Source organism: Primulina huaijiensis, chromosome 1 (genome assembly GCF_012295235.1).
Source record: "Primulina huaijiensis isolate GDHJ02 chromosome 1, ASM1229523v2, whole genome shotgun sequence".
In the NCBI taxonomy this organism is placed as follows: Eukaryota; Viridiplantae; Streptophyta; class Magnoliopsida; order Lamiales; family Gesneriaceae; genus Primulina; species Primulina huaijiensis.
Genome location: NC_133306.1, coordinates 4,137,271 through 4,157,550, shown reverse-complemented (window position 1 = coordinate 4,157,550; position 20,280 = coordinate 4,137,271). Strand labels below are relative to the sequence as shown.

Genomic DNA, 20,280 nt, shown 5'->3' with positions numbered 1-20,280 from the left:
TAGTTTTTGTGATCGAAAAAAATATCATTTATCATCTTTTTGAAAGTAAAAAAAGACGTGTGTTTATGACCCTTGTTTGGTCATATGTTTTTAATTTCATTCAAATCAAGAAAGAATTAAATATAAATTAAAAGGAGCAATGTAGGCTAATATACATTAATTCTCTACATCTTCATGATATATATGTGATTACATATATATTGGAAATCGGGTTTTCCGGTTGGTTTTGTGAATCTAACCCGTTTAAAAGTCATAGGATGTTTGTCTGCAATTGGAGTCAAAGTAATACAAATTAATTGTGATGTCGTCATCATGATCAAATCTTAGTTTTAGTACTTGCCCGCAATAAATGCTGTTGAATACATTATCATCATTAAAAATGAATTTATGAGCATCGTTTGACTATTTTTATGTATTATTATAATCATGCACGTTAATGTCCACTGACGACATTTCGAATGAAGGCATTAATGCATCATATCCTCGATTTTAATTCACTTTCCATTTATCTTTTTCTTCCATTTCTTTTTTCGGAAAATTTTTATATTTTTTATATATATCAAACAGCCAAAGTTTCAAAATAAATCGAAATTTTCAATACTTATACAGCACAAAATTTCCCGTTAACTTCTAATTTCTTGAGGCTATTCATATAAACAAATGAGATGTAGAATATTCTATCTATATAATAATAATAATAATAAAGTGAATTCTGTGGAAGTAACACAAACAATAATAATAATCAATAAATAAATAAAAAAGATTAAAAAGTCAGGAGGATTAGATAGGACTCACGTGTTAAATAAGTCCGATGAAATTGGTTGGTTTATAAACCTGAGAGGTGTTCTGTATCAAAATGCTTGTTTATTGAGTGATGTAATATTTTGGATTTATAAGTCGTTATTTATTAATTTAATATATCAACATGAGACAATTATAAAATTTTCGACACCTTGAGAAGCCGGCATCCGTGATTGTCCAATTTAGATGGCTTTCACTCATTTTTTTTATGGTAGCTAACCTTTTTTTAGGTTGTATCTTTCAGTACGTCGACTCTCAACGAAATCATAAATGTTCTGTTATAAACCCAAGAAGTATTTCATCCCAACAGGCATGCTTATTAGAAAGTATAAATTATTGATTTTATAAATCAGTTTTTATTAGTGTAATATATCAATATGAGATAATTATAAAAAGTTAATTAAAGATCCAAGTTACCCCATTCAATTAATTAAGAAACCCGGGAAGAAAGTTGGGGCGAAATTACGCTGCATTGCATGCGTCTTCAACTCTACGTACTTTCAACAACAATACGTATCAATGTACGTATGTATGTATACTCAAACTGCAAACATGCAAGCGCGTATGTATATGTGACCATGTCCTGGCCATAATGATCATCCATTGTTCAACCTAAACAAGTCTCTCCAAGCAACTATTCAAAAAAAAACAAAACAAAACAAAAAGTCTCTCCAAGCAAGCAATCGAGCAATTTCCCAGATACTGTGGAGTTCCGAACACCTGCACAGCCACACTTCCTCTGTTGTTTTGCACATCAAATGCATATGTGTAATCATGTCGTGATTTTAATGACCTTCTCCAAGCAAGCAATCCAGCAATTTCCGAGAAGCTCTAGCTAGTGGAAAAGAAATCTAGAGTTGAAAAGTTTTTTTAAAAATAAAAACCTCCCCAATTATCCTAAAAAATAAAAAGTAGACTAATTTATTATATCAATATAATAATTTTTCCAATAAATTATATTGAATCAAAATATCAACCAATGAAATTTTAAAATTTTGGGCAGTCCAAAATCAAATCCTGAGTTTCTTAGTTATATCTATTTTGTGTCACACTTTGCAAAATATTTAGAGAAGAATATATGCGACTTTCACCATTAGTTAACACATTTTAATTAATTATTAATTAAAATATAAATGGATGAATATACAAGGCGTTCATTCTAATACATTATACACTAAATTAATCAAGATCAAGATGGATTTTAAATCTTGGTATCATACGTTACAATTCATGATCGTGATGTGCATTTCACCATCGTTGCATCATGTGGATCTCATGTGTTGTAGGCACCATGCCAGATCCATTTCAAAGATTTTCATCATCCCAACGTATTTAACTGAGTCGAATTGGGTAAGTCGACGACTTGAAGCTAAGGGCGGGGTTGATGTCGTCTTAAAATGTAAGTAATAGTAGTCGGCAGCCCTGCTGTACTGCACAAAATCTGAAAATCAACATCAACCTATCGCTTTCTGTTGACATTTAGTATATGACACGGAATCGTTAATTATTATATTATTATATGCTAATACATGATTAATTGAGAATATTTTCATTAATAGTAGAAATTGACTCCATATTCACATAAAAAAAATTTGATACGATATTACGAGTCAATTTTGTGATAGTGGTCTTTTATTTGGGTCACCTATGAAAAAGTATTATTTTTTATGCCAACATTATTACTTATTATTGTAAATGTTGGCATATTGACTCGTCTCACATATAAAGATTCGAGAGACCGTTTCACAAGAGACCTACTAATCTATATTATTGTTTCATGTTGTTTCTTCTTAAATAAATGAAATATATATTGGATTTTAATTAGCAGATTGGGGTTGAGTTGGATTTAAGTAATTGATTTCTGAATAAAAACTGGAAAACATCCCCAACATACAATATTCTAATTATGTTAAATCCCTATCAAATTCACACCCAATTAAACACCTCCTAAACACACAACAACAACTCCTCTGTGTGTATTGATATATATACATATAGTTTTATTATGTTGTTCATTAACAGTGTATATCTCTGTACTCACCACTGAAGTGACACTTACTTATTGGATATATAATTTTGATATGATTCACCACATTTAATAAGCGAGCATCGCCTCATTGGTACTGGGCACAAAGGTTGACACGATTTGTGGATAACACAACGAAAATTATAAATATTTATATATATAAAGTAAATATTTAATAAGTTCATTCCTAACAAGTTTCCTTGGATTGAACACCTCCTTTGCCCGTTTTTAGCAGTGACCAATGTTAAAATAAGATGTCATCATATTCTAATTTTTTTTTTCGCCATTTTAACAAATTAAAGTATTAGAAGAGGTGATCATACCCCGTCCAATAATGGATAGGATTCCAAGACTATGCATATATGAGACTGTATAATTGAGAATGTCTTAAAAGATTTGATAGATATTTGATATATGCTATTCATATCATCAATGTGAATCTTCTTTTCAAGATCTCGTCATATAAGAGCTTCAAAGTTAAACATACTTTACGAGGGGCAATTATGAGATGGGTGACCCTTGTGAAGTTTCTCAGGATGCGTGTAATCGAGGACATAATTAATACACTGAAAACTAAAAAGACATGTGTTGGTACAGTGACAACAATCGTCGAATTTGAGGCATTACATATGGTATCAGAGCCTGTCACGACAGGAACACTGGAAAATAAGTGTTACGTGGGACAAAGTACTACGTGGCATGGAAACCACCTTTTGAACCTGTGAGGAAAAGTGCTATACATACGGGAGCCACCTCTTAAACCTGCGAGGCAAAGCGCTACATGTACAGGAGCCGCCACCTCTAGATTTTTTACGCTGGTGGATCGATGAGATAGCCACGAAGAGGACGTCGCGTTCTAAAATATGGATGATTGTGATACCTCGTCCAAGAATGAACGAGATTCCAAGTCTGTGAAGGTATGAGACTGTACAGTTGAGGAGTATTTAAAATATTTGATATGTACTACTCATATAAAAATGTCATATTTTTTTCGAGAGCTCATCACTTAAGAACTTCAAAATTAAGCATGTTTGACTTAGAGCAATTATGGGATGAGTGATTCTCTGGGAAATTTCTCAGGGTACGTATGAGTGAAAAAATAAGCACTCTAAAAAGACATGTGTTGATACAGTGAGGACAGTCGTCAAACAAAAAAAAAGTAATGGTTAACAGGACTAGGAGTGTAAACGAACCGAATATGATGAAAATTTGATGCTCGAATTCTGCTCAAATTAGTTCTATTCGAGTTTGAGCTCGATTTGAATTTCGAAAATTTTAAAACTTTTGGCTCGAATCTGTGTGTGTGTGTGTTTTATAAGGGTAATATTACATCAAGTAAATATTTAATTATATACTTACAAGTTTCCTAAGATTGTTTCCTTGGTTTTTACGTATAATGGATTACATGGAATCATTAAATTATTATATTCTTATACAGAATTAATCGCGATTGTGTCAAATTAAAAAATGAAATTCAAAATTTAGAAGAGGTGATCAATATAGGCTAGACTTTATAAAATCAAATTACGAATATTTATGTGCATTTATTTATTACACTCTAAAAAATATTTATATTTCACTGTCATAAGAATATACTTTAAACATATCAAATCAAAACTTGTGGTAAATAAAGTCAAAGTAGCAACCGTTATCAAATCTAAGTTAGTTAGCTTCCAAGTACGTAACATCCGTCATCACCATAATTAAAAAATGAAAGATATCTGCCGTTTATATTTTAATTAACCTTCGACGTTTGATTTTCAATAATATTATGTCTGTACAATAACCGTGTTTCATTTTTTTTTTTAAGTACAAGTATGATATTGTTCTAAATTACGAAGATATAATATAAGTGAGTGCCGACACGAGATTTGCTTATCTCGGACAAAAAAAAAAGTAAAAAAAAAAAAACTAAATCTATCTAAATAAATTAAGAAAATTATCCACAATCAGCGGCGCTCGAAACCTGAGACCAACAAATCTCAGGAACTCAACCTTAACTATTGGACCAATGTCTTATCGTACTGATGATCGTGTTTTATGCACCTACACAACCACAATAAAATGTCCATTACGAGTAAATACATTAATCACGCGAGAAGTTGCATGTTTAAACATTAAATTAAATGTTGGTAGGAGACGTACGAGGTAATAGGTAGAATGAAGATGGTGATATTTAAATGCACGCTCAAAACTTGTGTTCGAAGATACCTCAAATATCTATCTGGCAGAGGGCACTCCGCGTCTTTTGTTGAATTGAGCATGACGTGTGATTTCAAGAAACACGGCGCGTTCTTGGGATTAGACTTACTCGTTTAATTAATTTTTATTTATATTTTTTTAAAAAAAAGTCAAATTGACACACCACAACATCGGGGATTCATTTGTTTCAAATATTCATACGGCAAACATATGCATGCTTGAATTTGATGCCATGTCACATAAATATAAAATTTAAAAATGACCCCGCCACCCCACCACCCCGCCACCCCACCACACTCTTCCCGTAAGGAAAAAACTGAATTTGTGTGGGATTATGATCAATCCACGTGTACATCCTTCCAATTAATCTTCAATAAGTTACGTGAGATGGATAAGAACAAGGTGATTTTGATGAAATTTTGTTAGTAGATTTCTGCCGCGTCAAAATCTCTCTATAAATAGAGCATTACCAAACCTTGGTTTTCAATTCAAACACATACCACACAGAGTTCAATACTCCCAATTAATCTTAATCACCTTACAATAGTTATGAGTTCGAAGAAATACGCGGCTCAACTGCTTGGCGTGGGAACTAATACTTACAATGCTTCTGCCAACACTACTCATCAATCCAAACCGGATTCAACGGCCTTAGCTTCCCAATATTCAAACTCTTCTTATACAAACAACAATGCTACGAGAGATCGCTCCGCCGCCAATTACATCATCGGTGATAATGCCGGAGACACCAAGAAAACAGGCCCATCCAGCAAACGCAACGTTAACCTTTGGTGACAGTAGCTAGCATAATGAAACGTGATATATAAAGAATATGATTTAAGTTTGTGTCTATGTACGTAGTTATCGTTCCTTTATTCTTTAGACTTGTTTCTGAAAAGGTTGTAATAAATTAGATGTCAAGAACGTCAAATCAAATGTATGTGTATTATATTGTTATGTGATATAGCATTTATATTATTAATCTGTGTACTAGTTTTTGATATTTGGTCAAAGTTTGTTTGTGAAGAAACTGATCAACGAGGCCTGTCTATTATTATACTTTTCGGCTTGCATGAGCCCACGAAACAACAAAACGAATCAGATTCTTGGACTTTTCGTACAATTTCGGTTTTTTTTTTTTTTTTTTTTTTTTTTTTTTTTTTTTTTTTTTTTTTTTTTTTTTTTTTTTTTTTTGATGATGATGATGATTGGTATCAATTTATAGGAAAAAATTAGCGAATTTATGAGAGTGGGGTTGTAATAATTTTTAGTTGATATTAACAAAAATTTATCATTTTTATGAGATTCATAGCTGATTAAATAGAACAGTAGGGATTCGCAGCTATTCGCGTCGGTGCTTTACGTCACCCCACCATCGCAACACAGCTCGCCTCCATATCTCTGTTTCCGCATTTCAGTCCTGGGTTACGCTGTTGCTCCGATTTGCTTGTTGATTTCTGAGTAATTTCTCTGGGATCTTTGCGGAAGAGGGCTTCCGATTATCCTTCGCCGATGGATCTAGCTTCGGAAGATCTTCAGTTCTTGAGTATTCCGGACATCCTCAAGGAATCCGTGTCGATTCCCAAACAATCCCCCAAAACGTTCTATCTGATAACCTTAACCCTTATTTTCCCTTTGTCGTTCGCCATCTTAGCCCACTCACTCTTCACACACCCCATCCTCTCCCAGCTCCAATCGGACCCAATTGGCGCCTCCGCTGACTGGTCAAAACTCCTCATTTTCCAGTTCTTCTACCTCATCTTTCTATTCGCCTTCTCTCTTCTGTCGACCGCCGCCGTCGTCTTCACCGTTGCATCCCTCTACACCTCCAAGGCCGTCTCTTTTTCGTCCACAATTGCTGCGATCCCTGGCGTTTTCAAGCGCCTCTTTATTACCTTCTTATGGGTTTCTCTCTCCATGATTGTGTACAACATCATCTTCTTGGGATTTCTTGTGCTTCTCGTTATTGCCGTGGACACTCAGAATGTTTTCTTGTTTATATTCTCGACAGTGATTGTTTTCTTGTTGTTTTTGGTTGTGCACGTTTATATAAGCGCATTGTGGCATCTTGCCAGCGTTGTGTCTGTGCTTGAGCCTGTTTATGGATTTGCGGCTATGAAGAAAAGCTATCAGTTGTTGAAGGGGATGACTGGCATGGGGTTTGTTCTCGTGTTTGGGTACTTGGCGGTTTGTGGGGTGATTAACGCATTTTTTGGGTCGATCGTGGTTCATGGTGGGGACGATTATGGGGTGTTGGCCAGGATAATGGTTGGTGGATTCCTAGTTGGCGTGTTGGTGATTGTGAATTTGATCGGTCTGTTGGTGCAGAGTGTGTTTTACTATATTTGTAAGAGCTATCATCATCAAGGGATTGATAAGAGTGCTTTGTATGATCATCTTGGTGGATATCTCGGGGAATACGTGCCACTTACGAGCAGCATTCAGATGGAAAACTTGGAAGCCTGATGATATTCTTGATTTGGTAAATTGCAGTGATTTGTTTGTTTTTCTCGGAATGGGGAAATATGAAGAGAAAGTCAGAAATTTGTGTGTGAGTATGTTTTGTGGCACTCCTGTATTTTCTTTTCTCGATTAAGAATGATTACTCGTTCTTAATTCTTGCTGTCATGTGCCTTATTATGATATCTTAATGTTGAGTTTGACTCTTTTAGATGTGTAGCTTTTGTGTTTGATGATCGTAGTTCTTCTACTCGATTTATTGAGAGTTGGAGTTTAGTGACAAAAGGTAGTGTAATCATGACAGTATGTTGCATCTTGGAACTATTAAGTGATGCAGGGTTCTAAATTTCGGCCTAGGCGGCCTAGCCGGCCGACAGCACCGAAAAGGTGCTAGTAGGCCATACTAGGCGGCGGCCTTAGGATGGTAATCTGGGGAAGTAGTCTGGATTGTACCTATTATAACCGTCCGACTTCTGAAACTATGGCCACAGCCACAGCCACGGCCACGTGTGTGGTTTGGGCTCCGGTAGCTTTGGATACGCCTGTCTTGTTGACGTGATTTCGGAGAATAATGAAGATTTCGGCGGCGGCGGCGGTCTTCCGAAATTTCTACAGCTGGTAGACATGATGAGAGTAGGAGATGAACAATTGGAATTTGGAAACTGAAGGAAGATCTAGGCTTGGGTTAGAAGGGAAAATACAAATATACAAGCTATTGGGCCAGTTAATGGGACAAACTCATTAACTTTCGAATGAGCTTAGTTCCCCGCCAAAACAAATAAAGAAATGGGTTTAGTCCCGAGACCTACCCTTTCGTTCTTTGTTTATCATGAATCATAGCTCTCCGCGTAAGCGGACGCCTAGTCCCCGCCTACGTGGGCTAGGCGCTAGTCTGGTACCTGACTATCGCCTAGCGAATTTAAGAACCTTGAAATGATGTCTAGGTTACATGAGTATCGTGTTTAGTATTGTCTTAAATCCCTAGCTGTTTTGACCAGCATTATTCAGTAGCTCTGTTGTCAGCTTGGTTGTAGTGAAAATGTCCTTGACGAAAAATAAGTGCAACTGACCCTGTATTTGTTATGCTAAGGTAACACTATTTGGTATCTTATGTTGCTTGAAGAGAACGCGGAGAATAAAAAACATTAGTTGTTGAAGTGAAAACGCCTTGATCATCTTTCTCAAGGTCGCTTTTCACAATTACATGTTTGGTCAAAGCTAACAAACCTCTTTTTCTTCAGCATAGATGGCCTGTTGATTGTGATAGAAATCTTGTTAACTGTATTTTTCTACAGCAGTCATTTTTTTAAGTTTGAGATATTAAAAGAGACAATTCTTTGGTCATTGCTCTTCTTTGTTCTTTGAAGAGAATAGATATAGTAAGGTTTGAGTGCTGTGTGGTTTAACTGAAGACTACTTTCTTCTCTTTAATCGATCTCGTTGATTTATGTAGCATAGGTGGTGTAAATGTTGTTTCAAGTTCATGATAGCAAAATTCTTGTGTGCGTACATTAATGCAAGATCAGCATTCCATTCTGTAATTCACCTAGATTGTTCCAGATGAAGATATTCATCTTTTGAGGAAATCGTTACTGTTCTGTACAGCTGAGAGAAGGGTGCTGGTAAGGAAAGAAACAAAGTCTGAGTGGCATTCTTCTACTTGTCGTCATGGATTATTTCTGAGACTCTTAAGTTAGAAGTAAGAAAGGCAAGAAAGATCTTGCAGGATAGACAGTGTGCTGTTCAAGGGTGAGTAGAAACCTATCCAAACCGAACCTGACCGTCGGTTTGGATTGGCTTTTACTTAACTATGGCTTAGATCGGTTTTAAAATCAACCAAACCGAAAGAAGTTGGTTTGGTTCGAAGTTTAGACTAAAAATAAGTCGAAACCAAAGCGATTTTTGTAAATATTAAAATTATATGATATACTTTGTTACAAATGTTTTTTTTCCAACTGATGTAGTATTTTATTTTGTTTCTTTTTAAAAATGCTTTTATTCCCTTTACTAGACCTATTTATTGATATAGGTGATGTTCAATGGTTGTAGAGTTTCTTTCCAAGTTTTTGAAATTCAAAAGAATATATTCCAAACGAAAGAAACTTCAAATTCAAAATATCACAATCCAAACAAAAGATAAAGACTTTTCTGAAGCGACAACTGAAGGCATCTGATAATAAGCAGAGTTTGGTGGTTTCTTTCATTTTGTGAATTTTTGTTTTTTTTTAATGCTAAATTTGTGATGTCATTGGCATACTTATATATTTTTAAATGTTAAACCAATAAAATTGATTTGATTCGAGTTTTTGTAAAAAAATCGAGTCAACCCGCCTTTGAGTGTTATTATTATTATTATCATTTTGAAGATGGGTGTTGTAAATCCAGCGGGATAAATAAGATGGCTCGAGTCTATGACATGCCCTTACCTTGTATGCAACACCTACACTAGCACCATGGAGAATAGAGGAGCACGTGCATTTAAAACGTGGTATCTGAAGAGTTATTTGACATTGGATCAACTGTCCTTTGGTCCCCTCATTGAATTAACATTGCCAATTGCTACGAAGTAATATGTCATATTGAATAGACAGCTAGCTAGTTGATTAATACACTTTTTTTTATTACAACACACGCGGGGAAGGAGATCTTCCGGAGAGGGAAGTCAACTAATCTTGCGGGTGAGACCATTGGACTACAAGTCCGGTCTCGATTAATAGACTTTTGACTACATGTAAAACACTAAATGTTAACAAGTCATTGTTTGATTTGATCATCTTTGTTTGTTTATTTTACTTGTGAAATTTAAAATTTTGTAGCAAAGTTTTATTTTTTTTTTTTAGTGTAGCTAAATTTTTTGAATTTATGTGAATAATTTTACCCAATGGACACACTTCTTGCTTTAATGTTTGGACCACTTTAAAAACCAAAACATAAATGTCCTTGGTTCCAGCTAGCGCACGAGAGACACATTTTGTACTATGTTTGTAAACCCTATGGACTGGCTTTTCCTTTTCCCTCATTATTGTTAGGTGGAAATGTTATCGTCTATTATCGATGGGCATCATCGATTCTTTCCGTCAATATTTTATCGGACAAACTTATTACATAAAAATTTGTATAACGTGATTTGTCTGGTTAATATAGGTTTACTCATGATTTTTAGTTTTTGCTAAATTAAATTTTATGTATTATAATAAAAATATTTATATGAAAAATCGACTCGACAAATATAGACTCCACTGAAAAAATCTGATGTATGATACAATGTGTCTTGCTGGGCTGCTCCAAGTAAATCAATCAATCAAGTCCTTAAGACATTGACGAGTTAGTAAAGTTTGGAGTGACATGGGAAGATACTTTCCTGCATTACAGGATCGATCATCGTGTGAAACATATTTCTTACTAAAATATTGTAAAAATATGTTCTGACGATTGCATTCCTCTCTCATATCCATGCTTACTCGTGAACATCCCTTTATTTACTATGTCATCCTAGTCAAGAAAGCTCCCAGGGTTTTCCATTCATGGGTAACCTGTGTGCTTCAGGTGGAAATTATTAACTAAAATTTTTTTTGAGTAAATTATTAATGAATTTTGAAACAAAATAATCAACTGTGTCGCCATTTTCTTTTCCTTGGTTAAAGCTCCAAATATCAAAAAGCTATGTTCACTTCATTCCCCACTTATCCTATATTTGTTGCTTTTTTGGATTCACTTTCTTCACCATCACTCACTGAATCCCAAGAAACAATGATTCTATCAACTGAATTATATATAATTTATATTAAAATTTTAACATTTTATTAATATATATATAATTATTAAAACAGACCATGATATCAAAGTTAGTTATTCTAAGTGTGTCAAACTTAATAAAATAGTATAGATAGGAAAAGGACCGATAAGGTATAAAGTTTACAAGTTACCCTGATATTTTCCTTTTATTTCATCTTATTAGGAAGATAATTAAAGTATTTAAATTTAAAAATGTACAACAAAATATGTATGAATATGATATAAATAGAGCTGTCAAAGGGGCTGCGAAAATAAAATCAAATCCACATATTTTTCGTGATGGGATGGACCGGCGCCACGATTCTGTCCCGTTTTGGCGATTCGAGTCATAGTTATTTATTGTTTTCTTATTATGTATTTTTTTTTCTTCAGATGACTATGTACTTTCATGCACATGTGGTGTTGCAACTGAAAGTAGATGATCCACTCATTTATTACCGCATCCACATCCGTTCTCATTAATCCATGTTAATAACTCTCCATCTCCTCAAAAATTATGGGGTCCACGAGCCACATATTCATTACATTAACACTTTCCCATTATTAACACACACCCACATTCATTTAATATCAATTTTCATTATTTATGGGTCCCACTGTCCACTTACTCATTTTTTTTATTTTTAATTATTTCAAAATCTTTTTAATATTTTTAAAATTTTACAACAAATATTACTAAAAATAAATAGTATTATTATTTTAAAAATAACTTAATTCCAATATTCATTAAAATATTTTTAAGAAATGAAAAAAAAGTTGGACTCTTTTATTTAAAATATTATTTAAAAAATGAAAAAACAACTGTTTAATAGTTTTATTGATTATTTTACGAGTTTCATTTATGTAAATTTGAAAATTTATTACAAATTTGACTGAAAGCGTACACATAGGAAACAACAGTTGAATATAATGAAAAACAACATATAAATCAAACATTTTGAAATTTGTAATAAAGTGACTTCACTAATAATTGTTGTACTCTGTCCAAATATGCTCAACTAAGTCGGCACGAAGTTGGTGATGTACTTGAGAGTCACGTAGTTCGGAATTTCTACGGAGATAATCATGAAATCCTCCGTTTGAGCCCTGGACAGGTTGTGCGGGTTCGTCACCTTCGTCGTTAGACCAATTTGTCACGTTACACCCCTCATCCTCAACAATCATGTTGTGCAAAATAATGCATGTTAACATAATATATTTTAATTTTTTTCTGTACCAATAACGAACTGGACCTCTAACAATCGCCTATCTAGATTGGAGCACTCCAAATATTTGCTCTTTTTAGCTTCAGATTTCGTATTCCTTGAGCAAATATTCTCCGTTGGTGAATAATTTTGCCGTTTGAAAAGAGCCGTGGGTGATTATGTTCGGGAGAATTTCTTCAGAACATGTCTTAATTAGCGACGATTTTTGAAAAACCGTCGCTATTGTTAAAAAACCGTCGCAATTAGCGACTTTTTTTAAAAAACCGTTGCAAGTAGCGACGCTTTTCAAGTTGCGACGGCTTACGAAAAACCGTCGCAACTTGCGAAATAATGCCGTTCATTCTAATGAATTTCTTGGCTGCCATGTCAGCCAAAATTAATAACTTCTACACCCTCATTGGTGCATGAACATTAATGGGCGTTAATAATCACCCATTAATGCACCAATGTGGGTGCCCTTATAGGAATAATATCACTACTTAATGATTAATTACGGTCAGATTTATGATGTGTGATTACACTGAATTGATAAAAGTAAAAATTCATCAAAATTAAATAATAATATGTTCAAAAAATTCATAAGTAAAAGTAAACTTTCAATTTTTATCTGCGGAATTCTGAATAAATTTTGATTGACCAATTTAAATAGTTCATAGGTACGCGTACGTCCCCAGGTCTGATCGATTGTAATTTATTTTCATATATCAAAGTCAACTTACTTATCATATTCTTCATATCTCAAAGTCAACTTACTTATTATTATTATTATTATTATTATTATTATTATTATTATTANTCAATTTTATAAATATAATTTCAATTATCTTTTTGAAACCATGTAAATACAATTATTAAACAATAAATTACTCAAATTTATTTAGAAAGTTGCTTTTGAATTTATAGATAATTGGAGAGATAATTAAAAAATTGGAAAAGGGTACAAGTTATATATTGTTAATTATAATTCTGAAGTGAGAACAATATTATTAATTATTTTATTATATATAAAGTAAGTGGAATTGAGAGAGACTCCGAACACATAGGACCATATACTTATTTATTTATTTATTATTTATTATTATTTATTTATCTTTATTATTATTATTATGTTGAAAAATAGTTATTTAATAATTTTGAATTACAGATAAGCTTTGTCATATATTCGAAACATGCGTGTACATACATACATAGCCTACCATATATATTTTTTCAAACTTATACAGCCTACCATATAATGGCGCAGATACGTGTCAACTATGGGAGAAATGTAAGCAGCATTCCGTTTCTTGCTCATTCGCGAGTCATTGTAACGACAGAGGAGGATGAAAACGAGAGCTTAGGGGGAGTAACCTCGGCAACTCGCCCACTTTCGGACATGTTTGGGTTTGTGTCAACAAACTATTCAGAAGATAGAAAAAGAGAGGAACAGACGACAATCAAAAGAAAGAAAGAAAGAAAGAAAGAAAGAAATTTGATTTTTCCTCGAGTTAACGTGGTCTACCCACCCTTTTCTAAAGAATTTTAAGACTTTCTTTCTCCTCATCAAACCCGTTCAGGTATGTTTTCTAGGAATTGTGAACTGGGAGTAAAGATTTGAGATTTACGTTGGATGTTTTGGATTAGCCTATAAGTTTTTGCCTAGTAGGCAACTTGGAAGATTGAGATGTGGTGTGGGCATTGAAAGCTTTAAGATTCTTCGGTGTGAAGTTCTTCATAGGTGGTTGTGTGGCCTAGATTGGGTTGTATATAGTAATCAAATTTCCTTCTTTGTTTATTTAGTTTCTTCTGGTTCTCGTCTGTCATTCAAATTGGGTTCTTGGGAGCTTCTTTCTCTCGCTCGGAGATTGATTATTCTACCTCAGTTAAATTAGCTATTTTTTCTATATATAAAGACTAAACAAGATGGCATCTGAAGTGGAAATCGATGAAGGCGATAATACTAAGGGGAGTATGTGGGTTTTGGAGCAAAAGCTTGATCAGCCAATGGATGAGGAGGCTGGAAGACTCAATAATATGTACAGAGAAAAGGTTAAAGGCCCTTTCTTTCATTTTTCATGTAATAAATGCCTATGACGTATGTGTGTGTGTGAGTTACTATCTCAATCCACTACAAACTAGAATCACTTACTTGGTTTGTTGCCATTAAACCAGATTCATTTGCTTTCATTCTTTTGGATGGAGTTTGTCTTTAGTTCTCTTATTTATTTGATTGCTTAGCATTGTTGTGTGATCTTTAATGCAATATTTATAGTTACTTTAAATGTCATTTTCTTTACGTTGGAAAGTTTAAAGTTTAATTTGTTATTAGCTGTTACAGTTTTAGAATATAGATTAATGTGAAAATTATATGATTACTTTGTTTCTATTGATAATGTCGTTGACATATACTTCATTCTCTTTTTTTTTAAACAGAAATTTTCTGCAATTTTGTTTTTAAGGCTTGCGTTCCAGAGCCTGGGAGTGGTATACGGAGACTTGGGTACATCGCCCTTATATGTGTTCTACAATACTTTTCCTCATGGAATTGAAGACACAGAGGATGTCATCGGTGCCCTTTCTTTGATTATATATTCTCTCACATTGATACCTCTCCTTAAATATGTATTCATTGTGTGTAGAGCAAATGATAATGGTCAAGGTAAGCTTTTGTATGCCATAAATTCTTGGTCATACCAATTTTAGTAGTGAATTTTATATTACTTGCTACGATTGTTGTGAGATTCTGGTTGGAGGAGTTAAAATTTCTTTACGCTGCTTTTCAAGCAAATGGGATTACTTTTATGTTATCACTGCACTCGTGTAAAATAATAATTTGGCAAACAAACATAATACTTGCTGGGAAACGTGAGAACATTCACATCACTGGCATGTGGAGTTTGTTCAAACACCATTATGGATATCTTGGTAAATCTAGTCGCCCGGTGTAAAACACACTTGATACAATATTGATCTGTTTTACCCCCTGTTTCAACTGTATTGGATAGGAATTTTCTTGGCATATTTAAAGGTGCATACTTACTATTTCTAGTCTGAAGTTGTTTATATGTTTGATATGCCATTTATTAGATCAGTATATATTATCTGTTATCTACAAATGAATAAAATTAGGAGGATTTTGTTTATCATCAGTTTCTGCTCCATGCTTCAAAAGTTTGCATCAGCCAGTTGCTGCTTGCCTAAAGTTTCTAGTAAATAATAATAGCACTTGTAAATCCTTGTTCTCTTGTGTTTAGGAGGAACTTTTGCTCTTTATTCATTACTTTGTCGGCATGCTAAAGTGAAAATTATTCCGAATCAGCACCGTACTGATGAGGAACTGACAACTTATAGTCGTAGCACATTCCATGAGAAATCGTTACCTGCTAAAATCAAGAAATGGCTGGAGGCACATGCTTTCAGAAGGAATGCCCTTCTTATGATAGTACTTGTTGGCACATGCATGGTGATTGGTGATGGAATTCTCACTCCTGCTATATCTGGTACTTAATCTTACGTCCCCATTTTATTCTCTGTTATATTGTTGCCATAATTTTTAAGCATCACCAATCCTGATTTATTCCGATTAACACACCAGTTATGCTTCAGTACAATTACTGTTTGCGGAAATGTGCTAATAAGCTCTAGTGGAATCTAAGTGTGATGAATAGTATCTTTGTAAACCTTCAAAAGAAAAAAGGGAATCGGAAAGGAGAGACTGCATGTATGGATGAACAAATTATTTTTCTATTTTTGACCCTGAAGAATGGTTCTTAGCCTGCCCCCTGACTCATGATTGTTAAAAGCAGTGGGGGATAGTAGTTTTTTGCGAACACTTGGGAAAGCAGATGCTTATTTATTTGATTTGGACATGATATTTCCTTCGTGATGGATATTGTTTAAATTGGTGATTCAAGATACAACATCTACGTGAGAAGATGATGATGCCCAACATGGATTGTAGTAATGCACACCAATTTTCTAGCTCTATGAATTGGTCCAACACTTGATCATAATTGGGAGATCATCACAGTCATCACGTTTCCTGTTTTATGTGATGAGTAATATTTAATTCATGTTATTTACTCTGGTAGTCGTGAATGAAATAAGATAACTTTTATTATGAAGCTGGGATAAATGTGTTTTACGTGTGTATCTTTTCGCATCTTTTCGCATTCTAGTACTCAAGAGCATGGCCCCTTAACAAATTAATTTAACATGATATACTTCCAATCAGTTTTCAAGATTCTTGCAAAATACTTGTTTGCCCATAGTTTTTTTTCTCACTTTTCCCTTGGAAAATCTTACCAAAACTTTGGAAACTTGAAAAATAATTACAAATGTTGTTTGCATATACGTTTTAGAAAAAGGTGGAAAAAGGTCGTTTTTCATGGACATGCCAGGAAACCATGATTTGACTTGTGAAATGAAAGTTAGAGAGAAAAAGGAGGTAATAGGCTTTGGGAAATTTTATGTCGAAATTTGAAATGAAAAGAGTGGAAGGAGAATTATTGTGTGGTATATTGAGAACGAAACTGCGATAAAAAGTTGGATGGATCTAAAAAAGTTTCAGCCTTTATTGATACAACATAAGGAAATAAAGCATGACATTTTTTAGTTGGAAACCCGAATAAAAATATACTTGCAAAGTTCAACAGACAAGTCTTTGTTATATAATATACAAATGCAGGACATATTGTCCTACTTTATGGGGTTTATAATCTAAATAAACCTTTGAGAATAAGGAGATTTTGGAACTAAACTTTATCCAACATATGAAATCGAGGTCATGGTAAATCTTTAGAATGAAAAATTCTTGAGCAAATGCTATGGTGGAATTGGAGTTTGTTTTTTATGTGGTTAGAATCTGTGTTGATGTGAGCATGTTGTTGATCTATTGGTTCCAGAACATGGTCCAATAGAAGCATTGGATTTATGTTTAATGAATGACTCTTTTGTTGTATTCAAAAGTAATCTGTGAGCCTGTTCAGTTGATATCAAGTATTTTGCTTGTTTGCTAGGACTGTTTAAAACCAAAATCAACAAAACACTGATGTTATTAGAAAGATACTAGTAATTTTAGTCAGCATGTATGTGTAAAACTTTCTTCTTCCCTTATTTTTCATTTTCTAAGAGATTTTTGTTTTTTTGAAAAAAATAATTGCTGCAGTTCTCTCAGCTTCTGGAGGGATCAAAGTGGACCACCCAAAGATGAGCAATGGTATGCGTAACCTACATTTGAACCATTTCCCTCTCATATATAATTATGTGTGTGTGTGTGTGTGTTTTATTAATGTTACTCTTTTTGTTCAGTAAGTTTCACCACAAAATTCTGTTTATGGCCTTAATTATGAGATTGAGCTGCGTTCTTTAATACAGATGTGGTTGTACTTGTTGCTGTATTCATATTAGTTGGTTTGTTCAGCATGCAACATTATGGCACAGATAGAGTTGGCTGGCTTTTTGCTCCAATTGTGCTTCTGTGGTTTCTCTTGATTGGAGGCATTGGTATCTTCAATATATGTATGTACGATAAATCAGTTCTGAGAGCCTTTTCGCCAGTGCACATGTATCGCTACTTCAAGAGGGGAGGGAAAGATGGTTGGACTTCCCTTGGAGGGATCATGCTCAGTATCACAGGTATATATTCCATCCTATGAATGGATTCTGTCCACTTTTTTTACACTATGTCTTCTACAGAGCAAGTATTTAATCTACCTAGGCTTCTTTTGCAGGGACTGAAGCACTTTTTGCTGATCTTTCCCATTTTCCAGTATCTACTATACAGCTGGCGTTTACTGTAGTCGTATTTCCTTGCCTTCTATTAGCTTACTCTGGGCAAGCAGCGTACCTCATGTTAAATAAAGAACACGTGGTTGATGCATTTTACCGTTCAATTCCAGGTATATATATATATGGCTGAACCTTATATTCTGACAGTTTTCTAAGAATTGCTTTAATTTAAGAGCTGCCTTGAGCATCCAGAACTGAGTGTTTGTCAAAATTTGAGATTTATTTTAATTTTTTGCAGAAAGAATATACTGGCCAGTGTTCATTATCGCTACATTAGCAGCTATAGTTGCTAGTCAAGCCACGATATCTGCTACCTTTTCAATAATCAAGCAGGCCCATGCCCTTGGTTGTTTTCCAAGAGTCAAAGTTGTGCATACCTCAAAGAAGTTTCTAGGGCAGATATACATCCCTGATATCAATTGGATTCTTATGGTTCTCTGTATTGCTGTAACAGCGGGATTTAGAAATCAAAGCCAAATTGGCAATGCCTACGGTGAGTTATAATGCATTGTTGTTAATTTATATTATTCGGTATCCAACTGTCGGTTCTTCGACCTTTGCGTATGACCTGACACAGGTACTGCAGTTGTGATTGTCATGCTTGTGACCACTCTTCTCATGACATTAATAATGTTACTGGTTTGGCACTGCCATTGGGTCCTCGTGCTACTCTTCACTTTCTTCTCTCTGGTGATCGAGTGTACATATTTCTCCGCTGTGCTTTTCAAGATCAATCAAGGTGGTTGGGTCCCGCTCGTGATTGCAGCTGCCTTTCTCATCATAATGTACGCTTGGCATTACGGTACTGTAAAACGCTATGAGTTCGAGATGCATAGCAAGGTCTCCATGGCTTGGATTTTAGGCCTCGGTCCCAGCCTTGGACTGGTCCGTGTTCCTGGGATTGGACTCGTGTACACTGAGCTAGCTAGTGGAGTCCCGCATATTTTCTCACACTTCGTCACGAACCTGCCGGCTATACATTCTGTGGTGGTGTTTGTCTGTGTGAAGTACCTCCCAGTGTACATGGTTCCAGCAGAGGAAAGATTCCTCGTGAAACGTATAGGGCCGAAGAATTTTCGCATGTTCCGTTGCGTGGCAAGATACGGTTACAAGGACCTACACAAGAGAGACGAGGAGTTCGAGAAAAAGCTGTTCGACAATCTCTTCATGTTGGTTCGGCTCGAGTCCATGATGGAGGGGTGTTCGGACTCAGATGAGTACAGTTTATACGGACAGCAAAGCCAGCAGTCAAGGGAGTATCTACTGCAAGGTAACACCGACACATCCCTTACGAATTCATCTGCAAACTGGATTGTGCCTGCTGCTGCAAGCTCAGGGTCGCATGGAGATACGGAGGTGGACGAAGTAGAGTTTCTGAGTGGGTGTAGAGATTCTGGGGTGGTACACATTCTGGGGAACACAGTAGTAAGAGCAAGGAGGGAATCCATGATACCCAAAAAGATAGTTATTGATTACATATATGCATTTCTTAGGAAGATTTGCAGGGAGAATAGTGTGATTTTTAATGTACCTCATGAAAGCCTGTTAAATGTCGGACAGGTTTTTTATGTATAATTTTTTTTTCTAACATAACAAAGTAAATTCAATGCAATCCGCTCATCAAACGATCGTTTATTTAGTTGCTAGTCAGTTTTTGATAACATTGAAATAATTTCTCGAAAACCAAATTCACCATTAAATTATTTCATTATCGAGTTATTATTTTATTACATCGCAATTTGTTTTACCAGACAGTTGTATTAAGACAGGAAAAAAAAATTCCATTTTATTTTAATTTTAAAATGTTAGACAGGAAGAAACACGAGTCCCCCTATTGAACGACAATTCGGCGTTTTGAAGTTTTCAATGCGTTTGTGGTTGTGTTTGATCACGCTATTCAATGTGTTGATAAAACTTTTTTTTTTTTTTTTTCACTTGTAGTGTTTCACTAATATATGTTGATGAGATCTATAAAAATTGAGTGAGTTGGGTAGATAATTTTTTGAGCTAAAATGTGATTCC

The 20,280-nt window shown here is 34.6% G+C and overlaps 2 protein-coding genes across 4 annotated transcripts; both read left to right on the top strand.

Moving 5' to 3' along the window:
- Window positions 1-6,541: 6,541 nt before the first annotated feature.
- LOC140978510 (uncharacterized) lies at window positions 6,542-9,376 on the top strand. 2 transcript variants are annotated; one of them, XM_073443632.1, is made up of 2 exons: window positions 6,542-7,584; window positions 9,095-9,376. In XM_073443632.1, the coding sequence occupies exon 1, from the start codon at window positions 6,542-6,544 to the stop codon at window positions 7,493-7,495; it is 954 nt and encodes a 317-aa protein (XP_073299733.1). In that variant the 3' UTR covers window positions 7,496-7,584; window positions 9,095-9,376. The 2 variants fall into 2 exon arrangements, with proteins under 2 accessions (XP_073299733.1, XP_073299743.1); XM_073443642.1 differs by having other exon boundaries at window positions 6,542-7,580; window positions 9,095-9,375.
- Window positions 9,377-13,715: 4,339 nt separating this feature from the next.
- LOC140978451 (potassium transporter 10-like) lies at window positions 13,716-19,890 on the top strand. 2 transcript variants are annotated; one of them, XM_073443517.1, is made up of 8 exons: window positions 13,716-14,517; window positions 14,902-15,037; window positions 15,723-15,968; window positions 17,636-17,686; window positions 17,845-18,105; window positions 18,201-18,368; window positions 18,497-18,751; window positions 18,836-19,890. In XM_073443517.1, the coding sequence occupies exons 1-8, from the start codon at window positions 14,392-14,394 to the stop codon at window positions 19,831-19,833; spliced, it is 2,241 nt and encodes a 746-aa protein (XP_073299618.1). In that variant the 5' UTR covers window positions 13,716-14,391; the 3' UTR covers window positions 19,834-19,890. The 2 variants fall into 2 exon arrangements, with proteins under 2 accessions (XP_073299618.1, XP_073299607.1); XM_073443506.1 differs by having other exon boundaries at window positions 14,902-15,127.
- Window positions 19,891-20,280: the final 390 nt, after the last annotated feature.